General features: G+C 43.0%; 1 protein-coding gene across 5 annotated transcripts in view; it reads right to left on the minus strand.

Moving 5' to 3' along the window:
• The window catches only part of LOC118361156 (partitioning defective 3 homolog), a 592,408-nt gene that overhangs the window by 151,168 nt on the left and 428,059 nt on the right, over nucleotides 1–13,181 (minus strand). For all 5 annotated transcript variants that reach the window (XM_052483308.1, XM_052483311.1, XM_052483309.1 and 2 more), the window contains one exon: nucleotides 3,523–3,639. In XM_052483308.1, the coding sequence (XP_052339268.1) occupies nucleotides 3,523–3,639 (117 nt within the window). The remainder of the gene's footprint in view (nucleotides 1–3,522; nucleotides 3,640–13,181) is intronic.

Here is a 13,181-nt window from a genome sequence, read left to right on the forward strand (position 1 = left end):
ACAGAGAAGGGGGAGAAAAGAGAGAGAGAGAGGGTGTGAGAAACAGAGAGAGGGGGGAAACAGAGAGGGGGAACAGAGAGGGGGTGAGAAACAGAGAGAGAGAGGGGGTGAGAAACAGAGAGAGGGGGAACAGAGAGAGGGGGGGGGCAGAGAGAGGGGGGCTGAGGGGGGGAGTGAAGGAAGGGTTGCAGTTGGATACAGTTTAAAACAGAGGCAGCAGACACCAGCAGGTTGCTACTGTGTGGTGGGTTTAGATCTGGCTTCAGACAGATGCTCTGGTAAACTGACAAAACAATGAGACAATCCCAATCTCAGCACACCAGGAGGCATGAAAGGGAATAATGCATATCCTCCTCTTGGAATCTCTCTGTTTGATTGACGGCAGGCCACACTAAACCCCAGGCACTGAGAGACAGAATCAGGGTGTTCAAAGGGATTGGCCTGAGCAAGCAATCTAGGAATCGCCTTGTATCGCAAATAACCCCTCATTATAAAGATGAGTGATCTTGTACCTTACCTTGCTCAAACGGATCCCCTGAAACACACGGACTCTCTGCACTATTCCTACCCCATCCAACCTGCATGGTACCAATCAAAGAGAATCATGCTAGTCCCTCAGTGTGGTGCAATCAGGTAGAGAAGCCAGCGGTTGTCCACAAGCATAAAGCCTTGTAATGGCTGTTGTGCTGAGGGCGGTGTGTTTGTGTTTGTGTGTTTGTGTGTGTGTGTGTGTGTGTGTGTTTGTGTGTGTGTTGTGTGTGTGTGTGTGTGTGTGTGTGTGTGTGTGTGTGTGTGTGTGTGTGTGTGTGTGTGTGTGTGTGTGTGTGTGTGTGTGTGTGTGTGTGTGGAGGGCCTCTCCAGCTAGGTCTTAATGAAGCGCTTGATGAGGAATAGTAGTCTGCTGAACAGCAACACAGGTGGCAGGCAGGCAGGCAGTTGCATATCATTTGTGAGATTATAGCAAAACAAATGGTGCTGATGATGACTCTTTATCAACTTCAGAATGGTTCATCACTGCACTGCTGGGTTCTGTACCCTGGTAGATGATATTTCAGCGTCAGGGTTTCTACTATATCTGAGGCACTCAGATATAAACGCAAGGCTACAATACATGTAGGCTATTTTGCAGAATAAACTTGGTCTAATAGTGTCTCTTAACACTGTAATCGAAACCATACTTTTTTACAATGTTATTAAGGTCAGACTCCTAGATATGTAACACATGTCATCTGTTTTATAGTTTTCTCATAGCAGACCAGACCAGGGAAGAAGAGGGTACACAGACTACAACTAGGATATGACATGAATCCACACTAACCTTCTCTACGTCTTCTCTTTAGGTGAGGCAGGTAGCCTAGTGGTTAGAGCGCTGGGCCAGGAGCAGAAAGGTTGCTGGATCAAATCCCGAGCTGACAAGGTCAAAATCTGTCCTTCTGCCACCGAACAAGGCAGTTAACCCACTGTTCCTAGGCCCTCATTGTAAAGAAGAATTTGTTCTTAACTGACTTGACTAGTTAAATAGAGGTCAAATATATATTTTTAGAAACACTAAATGCTCCGGTCAAAATGTGTGCTTCAATTAAATCGTCGGTGTCAGCTGTGTGGTGTGTTTGGCAACGGGCCATCCCGACATCCCTGACACTTCCCTTGATGGGCTGACTGTACGTGCGCTAGTTTTAGAAATATAGGCCCCCCCCCCTCGATCCATAATATCATAACCACTATGTCTAAAATAACCCTGTCTCAATGGGCCCTATATAATCAATCAGTGCATTTGCCTTGAGCAGGACCCACTCTCAGTGTCAGCACACCGCTTCTATCAACATTTGCACCTCTGAGTGGCGTAACACAACCCAAAATACAGAGGTAATTGATTTTTAGAGCTGTCGCCCCCCTGAACTGCCATGCTTTGAATATCAGGCTGAGCCAGCTCCCTCCTCCCCGAGACGTCAGGATACTGTATTAATACCACAGACGATTTCCCAAAGGATTCCCAGATTCCTTTTCCATTATCTGAGAGTCAATTTAGAATTTCCATTCTGGTTAAGTGATGGCATTTTGGGATGGCGAGAAGGGGAAAGGAAAGTGGCCCTGTTGTATAGTGCTCCAGCGCTCCAGTGCTCTGACACTAGGGCTTAGACATGCAGAACGGAGAGGAAACAGACTAAATGGGAGAATGAGAAACGTATACAAGTCAAGATCCAGACAAATAGTGACTGGGGAGGGAGGGGAGTAAGGAAAGGAGGGGAAGGGTGAGGGCATGTTTTAGGCTTAGCCCCAGTCTGTGTCTGTGCTGTTTTATTCCGGCTTTGCAGGGCAGGCGTTTGGGAGAGCCTCAAAGGGACAGAGGCTTTGGAAGGCTCTGGATAGGAAGGCTGTGGGTCTCTGGGGCGTGCTGGCAATGTGTTGGGCCAGCAGCCAGAGGGGCAGCCAGGGCTCCCAGAGCACAAGACATTCCCTGCATGTCACAGTCTAGCCTCTATGAAGACTGTCTCCAGATGTCCCATTGAATAGGAAGACCATTGTGTGTGTGTGTGTATGTGTGTGTATCCGACAGGCAGCTATCCTCACTCCCTCCCTCTCTTTCCACTGAGAGAAATATCAACTCCTTTGTTTGTTTTCAATTACCTTCATTACCAACAGTAGTTTGAGAACCGAGTTCATTTGTCGTTCATTTTGGCTTGCAGAGAACAATAAGAGGCAGCAAGCCCCTCGTTCCATTCACACAGCCACTGATATTGTCTCCTTCAGTCAAGTGAATTTAATAGAGCTTGTCTGCAAGGAAGGAATGAGGCGGAGAAAACAAAAAACAAATATGTCCGTTCACTCACATGCATACATCGCCTGTGTCCCAAATGGCACCCTATTCCCTTTATAGTGCATTACTTCTGACCAGGCCCCATATGGCTCGGGTCAAAAGTAGTGCACTATATATAGGGAATAGGGTGCCATCTGGTCAAAAGTAGTGCACTATATAGGGTGCCATGTGGTCAAAAGTAGTGCACTATATAGGGAATAGGGTGCAATTTAGTATGTAACCTTACAGAGGCCTCAACGTACCCTAAAACATCGAGGGACTAACAGAGTCCAAGATGACGAAAACCAAACGCCAAATTCTTGAACGATTAACAACCTTTTTACTGCCAAAAAGAAAAGAGAAATGCCCTACAACATTGATTTGACAATTCTAATGAGACCGGCCATTCAATCAGTCAAAGCAGAAGGAGCAAACCAGGACCATTAGCAGGTCAGGTCCATTCAATGGCACAAAGCATAAAAATCTTTAGAAATGATCAATTTAATGTACTGTTATAAAAGGCCTGGACGTTTACAAATTGACATCGGAATGCTTTCCCAGAACTTTCCTCTTTCCACACCGCCCCATTTAGTTAATTGGGCAGTTTGCACATTTTCCCGGGCAGCGGCATGTAGCAGCGCTGTGCATTCTCCTCACAGACTTAATTGTGAGGCTATTACCAAGCCGGGCGAGCCCTGTAAATACAGGCACAAACACACACTCACCTCTCCTGCTCCAGTTTCATCCGTAGCATCTCCTCCTCAGACGCCTGTGTGTCCTCCATCTTAGATTTACTCGACCCCTTGCGCTCCATCTTGTCTCCATTGCGGTGCTTCCCAAACCTGGAGACACAATAAGGGGGAAGGTATTTAATTGATGCCCAGGCTTTGTTCTAGTCTAGGTCGCAAGCTGGGCCTTTCTTGAATCCCCTATCTCTCACAGAGAGGATTGATGGAAATGTCCTGAAATGTGTCAGATACTGTTGGGCTTTGGGCAACTGTGAAAATGTAGTCTTTATATGTGAGAACTCTACTATGCTCTTTGACTTGAATAAATAACTAACATCAAGATAAAAACATTCACGACAGATGGTGCCATATTGAATCAAATCAAATGTCAATATGTGGTTTCCCCGCACTGCTAAATCATCCAACTTTATTGTCCCGAAATGTTAACAAGTTAAAAGCAAGTCGGTTTTAATACAGCAAGAAGGTAATACTCTATCAAATGGATATAGACTTCCGTCTGAAACCTCTCTCATAAGGTTTACGGAGTGTGATGGGAGGTGTGACAGCTTGTGATTCAGTCTGACTGAGGTGCACACACTGCTCTGAGCTGCCGGGTGAATTTCAGTTAGCAGAGCCATAGAAGCCGCTCTCTGGCATCATTTGCAACTTTCTCGGCGGCGCGGCGGCAAACTTTTACATTTTAATGACGCGGGTGACATGGAGGCAGCGGTAAATCCACGACAGGTTTATCGAGGGGTGAGAATAACTGCGCCTGACGATCGTAAATCCCCCAGCTCAGTCCTCTATGTGCAGCTATGTGCAAATGACTGGAAACTCTGTCTGTCTGAGGGGTGTGAGAAAATGATGGAGGATGGATAGGAGAGGGGATCAGAAGAGCGTGGATGGGGTTACCACCATCTTACCAGAGCTACTCTATTATCCATTTCATACACAGACCAAAATCCCACTATTTTGACATTCCTGCTTTTTTTACAACAGCTTTTTGGTATATCTGAAAAAGGTTAGAGGTTAAAAATACATGGGCAAATAAAAGCCAGCTCAAGACCTAGTCATGATTCCTGCAACCAAAATACAGGTATCAAGTGTGTGTGAATGGTTCACTGCTTTCTCACTGGTAAATACATGAACAATTCCATTGTTTAACACCTCCCTAATTTGAAATGCAAACAGTCTCCATGGTTAAACAACACCCCCACACCCCTACTAATTTGCCAGTTACCCACGGATATGTATAAAAAGGGGTATACCTCCAAGAAAGTAGGAAATAAGGGGCTCTTTGAAAGGGGGTCATACAAACATTGCCTTGTAATTTTTTTACAGGTCACATACCACATCTTATGTCTCAAATGGGGATATGACCTGTACAGTACATGACCTGATAGAGAATAATCATCATGAGAGTTTGTCCCTGTGAGGCATGGAGAATGTCCAGGATGTATGCTGATTAGTGCTGAATGGCGGGAACCCGGTTACCGAGATTTACTGCGATTTACCGTCCAAAACCACTCCCTTTTCCCAGGATAAATAACTGTGAGAAACCAGTCAATTAAAAGAGATGACTTATATGGTGTGAAATGGAACTGTTAAATGATATGTGATGTCTAAAATCTGTCTTCTCTACATCCTCTGCATGATGAATCAACGCTCAGGGTTTGGGACAGATAGCCCATCTCAGTATGGATGTAGACCTACAATATCTCATCACAGTAACATTTTTCTTGCGACAGGTAGGCCTACATTTGCTGCAGCATAGTCTATGCTACAGTAATATAAAGACTGAATGTGCTTCTAATTTACCCATCTCCATCCGGCTTTCGGGGGTCACCTTGTTTTTTCATTGAAAAGATTACAATTTTTTAAATTGCAGCTCCAGTCTTTCACTTGAATACCTTTGCTTTAAATCAGTGCACCCGCGAGCACACTCGAGCACGCTCTCTCTCTTCATCAACTCCATTAAAATCACATCCAAGATGGATAATCCTCTTCTAGATTGACATACAGTGGGGCAAAAAAGTATTTAGTCAGCCACCAATTGTGCAAGTTCTCCCACTTAAAAAGATGAGAGAGGCCTGTAATTTTCATCATAGGTACACTTCAACTATGACAGGCAAAATGAGAAAAAAAATCCAGAAAATCACATTGTAGGATTTATTATGAATTTATTTGCAAATTATGGTGGAAAATAAGTATTTGGTCAATAACAAAAGTGTATCTCAATACTTTGTTATATACCCTTTGTTGGCAATGACAGAGGTCAAACATTTTCTGTAAGTCTTCACAAGGTTTTCACACACTGTTGCTGGTATTTTGGTCCATTCCTCCATGCAGATCTCCTCTAGAGCAGTGATGTTTAGGGGCTGTTGCTGGGCAACACGGACTCTCAACACCCTCCAAAGAATTTCTATGGGGTTGAGATCTGGAGACTGGCTAGGCCACTCCAGGACCTTGAAATGCTTCTTACTCCTTCGTTGCCCGGGCGGTGTGTTTGGGATCATTGTCATGCTGAAAGACACTGCCACGTTTCATCTTCAATGCCCTTGCTGATGGATGGAGGTTTTCACTCAAAATCTCACGATACATGGCCCCATTAATTCTTTCCTTTACACGGATCAGTCGTCCTGGTCCCTTTGCAGAAAAACCGCCCCAAAGCATGATGTTTCCACCCCCATGCTTCACAGTAGGTATGGTGTTCTTTGGATGCAACTCAGCATTCTTTGTCCTCCAAACACGACGAGTTGAGTTTTTACCAAAAAGTTATATTTTGGTTTCATCTGACCATATGACATTCTCCCAATCTTCTTCTGGATCATCCAAATTCTCTCTAGCAAACTTCAGACAGGCCTGGACATGTACTGGCTTAAGCAGGGGGACACGTCTGGCACTGCAGGATTTGAGTCCCTGGCGGCGTAGTGTGTTACTGATGGTAGGCTTTGTTACTTTGGTCCCAGCTCTCTGCAGGTCATTCACTAGGTCCCCCCATGTGGTTCTGGGATTTTTGCTCACCTTTCTTGTGATCATTTTGACCCCACGGGGTGAGATCTTGCGTGGAGCCCCAGATTGAGGGAGATTATCAGTGGTCTTGTATGTCTTCCATTTCCTAATAATTGCTCCCATAGTTGATTTCTACAAACCAAGCTGCTTACCTATTGCAGATTCAGTCTTCCCAGCCTGGTGCAGGTCTACAATTTTGTTTCTGGTGTCCTTTGACAGCTCTTTGGTCTTGGCCATAGTGGAGTTTGGAGTGTGACTGAGGTTGTGGACAGGTGTCTTTTATACTGATAACAAGTTCAAACAGGTGCCATTAATACAGGTAACGAGTGGAGGACAGAGGAGCCTCTTAAAGAAGAAGTTACAGGTCTGTGAGAGCCAGAAATCTTGCTTGTTTGTCATCCAATCTAGCGACATCCAAGGGCTTTTATGTTTTTCTGTTGTGCGTAATGTGCAGTTTCCCATATCACATATATATTGGATGATGGCACAATAATTTGTTTTTTGGGGGGCTTGGGCTCATTAAATGTTGTTGTGTCCCAAACGGTCCCATATTCCCTATATAGTGCACCACTTTCGACCAGGGCCAATTGCCATTTGGGTCGCAACCACAGTTGTTATTTATGTGGTGTGAGCACTCTCTAAAGACACTGTCCAGGAAAGCCTCTCTCGTTAAATACTGCCTGTGATGTAATTTCCTGCCATTTTTTTTCTATAACGGTGCCAGCTGTGAGGGAACTCAAAGCAGCAGCAGGAAGGACACAGGAAGTAGACAGGAATTCAGGAAGTGCATTCAGGAAGTGCACCAGGTGCTCAGTTTGAAAGCCACTTCTAGAAATATGAACACATGTCTAATATTACAACACATGTATGGAGCTGGTTATGGGTTCCATGGTAAGTCTGCCTCGTGGGTGTGTGAATGTGCATGCGTGTTGCAAGTTCAAAAACAGTTACTGATGCCAAAAATCTGATCTGTATAGAGGCAAGGCAATAACAATGTGTATGGATCTACATGTAAATCAATCAGTGGAGGCTGCTAAGGGGAGGACGGCTCATAATAATGGCTGGAACTGAGCGAATGGACTGGAACCAAATCATGTGTTTGATGCATTTGATACCATTCCACTTATTCCGCTCCAGCCATTACCACAAGCCCGTCCTTCCCAATTAAGGTTCCACCAACCTCCTGTGGACGTCATGTACGAGGGGATTCAATAACTGTATTCCATTTGATGGCTCAATTCACGCATTAACACATTAACAATTATTCTGAAAAGCTCCATTGATTGCAGAAAAATCCCATTCCATTTCCAGACTGAAAGTGCGGTATTCTTGTGGAGCGTGTATGAGGTATTAGGTTGGACAGACAGACCTCTTGGTCCATGTTGTGGTGCTTTGAGTCTATTCACTTTGTTTATTCGGGCTTCTTGCCAAAGCAGTTTGACAGTTTCAAAATGTTTTCCCAACCATGAAAGAATAACATCAGACAGAGTTGACGTAGGACTACTAAATGAAATATATTCATGAAATGGGAGACCCATTTCCCCTCTGTTTTTTAATGTTCTCTTTTACATTTAAACAAGCCCACTCTGCAAATGGAATGGCTTCCTTTGGCTTGTTGTGGCGCTTACTGCTGGGACTGTCATCTTTTGAACGGAGTGCGGTTCTAAGCTTCTGTCCCAAATGGCACCCTATTCCCTATATAGTGCCCTACTTTGGGCCCTGGTCAAAACAAGGGCACTCGATAGGGAACGCATACCCTGGTCTCGTGGGAGAGATTCTTTACACCTGAGATTTCATACGATCCAAGGAGAACTACTGTTGTGTTTTGTCCTAGAGATAGCCTGCATTACCTGATTAATTAATCAACAAATGGCTCAAGTAGAGGCATAAAACCCTGCTATTAATAAGGAGGGCTATCTATCAACAGGGCAGGTGACAGCCTCCTCCCTCGCTCCCTCTCCTCACTTCAAGGACTTTCATTAACTAATTCCCACACTGAGAAACATTCACCTTTCTTCTTCTCCTCTTTTCCCTCAATTCCCTCCTTTTGAACTTTTAAAGTAATATAGATGAACCAGGAGAATGGAGGGGGGGGGGAGCTTAAAAAGGCTGATAAACCAAACATATGAAGTATTGACAAATTAGAGCCAAGAGGGAGTAAAACTTTCTCAACTTCTTGGGGAAAATCAACATCAATAAAGTAAAGGATTTGTCACAGTGAAAGATAGAGTGAATCATGGTGGGGATTAAACTCATATCAAACCGCTGGGTATGAGAGGGAGAGAGACCTAATATGAAAGGTTATTTCTCATAGCCGGTGGACAGAGAGAGTGAGAGAGGGAGAAAGAAAGAAAGGGAGAGAGAGAGGGAGAAAGGGAGGGCCTGAGCACAGACAGACATCAAAGCAGGGGCGGAGAGAGCCGCCATATTACAAGAGCTATTAGAAGGCTATCGCCGTGGTTACTGGTTAACGGAAAGATTGATACAGCTTTGCTCAGCTCGCTGGTGTAACAGCCGTGACGTGAGCCAGCGGGAGCAGAGCGAAACACGGGATTAACTAAACAAACTGGAGTGGGCAGCCTTGCCACTTGCCGCTAGGACGCACAATATTTTTTAAGTCAATATTTTTCATTAGCAAATAGCAATCCCTGATACGTAACATTTCTTCAGAAATAAACAACTTAAGATCATATTGATGTTTAGTATCCTTCAGGACCTTTAAGTGTCTGCGTAGGCAATTGCCTTGTTTTAGAAAAGGAAGAATCCAATAAATAAATGATCTAATGACAAACTACAGTCTAACGATCATTAGACAGTTAGAAATATGATGAGTCATCTCATCAGCAGCCTTTTGGTAGAACACACACACACACACACACACACACACACACACACACACACACACACACACACACACACACACACACACACACACACACACACACACACACACACACACACACACACACACACACACACACACACACACACATACATACACACACACGCGCGTCTCTAGAGCCCAAAAGCCTGTTTTAGCATGGGCAGCACCAACAAGGACTTGCACCATTTTTAAGTAGTCAACTGGATTGGACTTTGGTTCCTCTTTAAATTACATTCAGCTTAAAAAGGCTTCATAAAGCCTCCATAAAGCCTTCATAAGCACTACATGAACGTGTTACGAAGCATCTGTAACCGTATGTCATGCTTAAGGGTTCATACATGTGGCATACCTGTGTGACAATCACCATCAATCATGTCAAATGTGCCATAACCCACTATGTCGAATGATATAAACATGTGCTTTTTAAAGGGTGACATGTTGTGCTGAAACGCTCTAAAGTGATGTCATGTTAGTCACATTACACCTAATCTCAGACACTTCCGCGCAAATCTTTTAAGAAGATAAATGGGCAGGGTTTAGCAAAGTAGGACTTTTTGACTGTGTTAAGTGGTGACGATGACAAATATTATACTCAGTAAGGTCACTCCCTTAGAATTCTATGGGCACTCCCACCAAGTCCAACTTTAAATGGTTGATGTCCCAGGCTTATATGTGCTGTGTGTGCAATAGTCTGGGGAGGACGTTACACCAAGAAACTCGTACCTTGATGAAAGCCCCCGACTTAAAAGAAATGTAAAGTGTCTTTCTTCTGGAACCAAGTTACATGTTCCTGAGTACACAAACATTCACACAACAACAAACAAGCCATTCCCGAGCCCCGAATACACTTGAATGTGTTAAGTCTTTGACACATTCACCCACTTCCCCTTGCTGAAAGATGAGCCACAAAATGTTGGCACCAATGTAACAGGTTGTAATCGAGGCCTGGACTCCAACATGGGAACATAAGAGGAATACTTGGTGCGTTAGTCTCAGGTTGGACTATTCCAAATCATCTTGGTTCTGACACACACACACACACACACACACACACACACACACACACACACACACACACACACACACACACACACACACACACACACACACACACACACACACACACACACACACACACACACACACTTTGCAGGTCCATCAACCCATTCAAATAGCTCCCACACCCTACAGTTACTTGTGGATCATGAGAGAACCGTCATCAAATCAGCGTTAATAACCTATTTATTGAATTTAGGCCATAATACTTAGTTTGACGTGAGACACCAGTCACAACACATCTAATAAAGACTCTATATCGCATGACGCTGTACTTACTATAAAGTCAGACACCTTTGGTCATCCATAACACATACATAAACACTTAATGATGTAAACACACATGTATTAACACTTAATTATCAGTAAAACAAATAAACAGCTAAAGCAAATAATCATGAAAGACATGTTTAAACCATACATTTCATTTCATTTGATCACTTTTGAAACAATACAAATACATTAAGTTTCAAAAATGTTCCAGCAATGCAATTACATGAAATAGTACACAGGGCTGTGAATAGTGTAGCTTGTCCCTGAGCTGGCGGACGAATGGTTCTTGTCTCTCTTCCTGCTGGATGTACTGCATGTTGGTTCCTACCTTAAAGTAACAACATAGAAAGTTAACAGGTCTGTTAAGGGCATTTCTGTGCTGCCCCGGAAACTAACTCCATTCAATTCGTATTATTATATGTGACTGTGAGACATGGCTGTATCTTGAGGGATATGTCTTTATTTGAGCCTGCTAGCTGGGAAAATATCGGATAGCGGGCAATTGCTGTGACCGAAATGACTTGAAATAAAGATTGAGGTAGCTACAGTACGTCATCTAACTCAACACTTAACTACTAGAAACGCATTTCAATTGTAATAGATAAAGGTTCACTTACTTGTTCAGTGGCAGCACACCCAGGGCATTTGATTTGCGAACTCATCACATGATCAGCGTCTCGTCAGCAACACTAAAAAAGTATTTCCGGGTCACGGAATTTCAGAATCATGTAATAGTAGAAAAGTGTCACTAACCATTCATGATATATGAACAACGATTGTCTAAACATTAACGATGATTTATATTTGTTCATATTTAAGTGGCATTTGCATTAAATGTGGGTAAAATAAATGGCCACAATGTGAATCACTGTATGTGGAATACATATTTGCTTCGAGCAAGAACTATTCTGGGTTCAGAAGTACACGGATTGTAAGGAATACTCAGGGTCTGAAGAATGTATATACACTATTATGTCATTTCATGGGGCACTGAATAATACGGAGCTTTGCTGGCCTTTTACTTCAGCCATTTCCAATGGTGGCCGAATCACATCACATATACTGCACTACAGAACCTTTGCTAACCAAACAGTGCAGGGCACGCTCACTGAATTAACCTCTTAGTGGTTAGGGTGCATTTTTTCAACTTTTTGATAAAAAGCGTGCAAAATTTCAACGTCCTGCTACTCATGCCAGGAATATAGTATATGCATATGATTAGTATGTGTAGTATGATAGAAAACACTCTGAAGTTTATAAAACTGGTTAAATCATGTCTGTGACTATAACAGCACTTGTGTAGCAGGCAAAACCCCAAGGAAAAACTTGCTAACCAAACAACAGTGCAGGGCACGCTCACTGAATTAAAGATTAACAAAACTAAACAATCTAAGTTTCTTAGATTTTGCCCCAGGCCACAAAAGTCATCCTCTGATGTGGTTCAAGCATTGTTGTGAAAACGGAAAATCCAATTTGGTTGTTTTTCTCTTTAAATAAAACTAAATGTAAATCTGATACCTGGAACAACAAAACTAAGAAAACAGAAAATGGGAGAAAAAAAAACAGAAGTAGGCAAAAAATAGAAACAGATTTGAAAAGGTTACCAAAGTTTTGCCTTTTACACTTTAGAGTCTGTGCCCTCCTGCAGCACAGCATTTTGGAGGAAGTTGAGGGCAGGTCCAATATTGACTATGCACCATACCCAAGAGGGAAAGATGTTAGACCATCCTAGAAATGTTTTAGTGAAATATAATATGTAACATTTAGCAAACACTTTTATCCAAAGCGACTTACAGTCATGAGTGAATACATTTTTTGGTATGGGTGGTCCTGGGGATCGAACTGAACTCTGTCTGCAAAGTAGTTGGTGAACCAGGCAAGGCAGTCATTAGAAAAACCGAGGCTACTGAGTCTGCCGATAAGAATATGGTGATTGACAGTGTCGAAAGCCTTGGCCAGGTCGATGAAGACGGCTGCACAGTACTGTCTTTTATCGATGGCGGTTATGATATCGTTTAGTACCTTGAGTGTGGCTGAGGTGCACCCGTGACCGGCTCGGAAACCGGATTGCACAGCGGAGAAGGTACTGTGGGATTCGAGATGGTCAGTGATCTGTTTGTTGACTTAGCTTTCGAAGACCTTAGATAGGCAGGGCAGGATGCCACCCTTTACAAAGAACAGGTTTATGCCATATTTGTAAAGTACTTAAGTAAAAATACTTTAAAGTATTACTTAAGATCGTTTTTTGGGGGTACCTGTACTTTACTATGAATAATTTTGACTACTTTTACTTTTACTTCACTACATTCCTAAATAATACATTGTACTTTTTACTCCATACATTTTCCCTGACAACCAAAAGTACTTTTAGCAATTACATTTACTTTTGATAATTAAAGTATATTTAAAACTAAACAACTTTAACTCAAGT

This window comes from Oncorhynchus keta, chromosome 28 (genome assembly GCF_023373465.1).
Source record: "Oncorhynchus keta strain PuntledgeMale-10-30-2019 chromosome 28, Oket_V2, whole genome shotgun sequence".
Taxonomy (NCBI): Eukaryota; Metazoa; Chordata; class Actinopteri; order Salmoniformes; family Salmonidae; genus Oncorhynchus; species Oncorhynchus keta.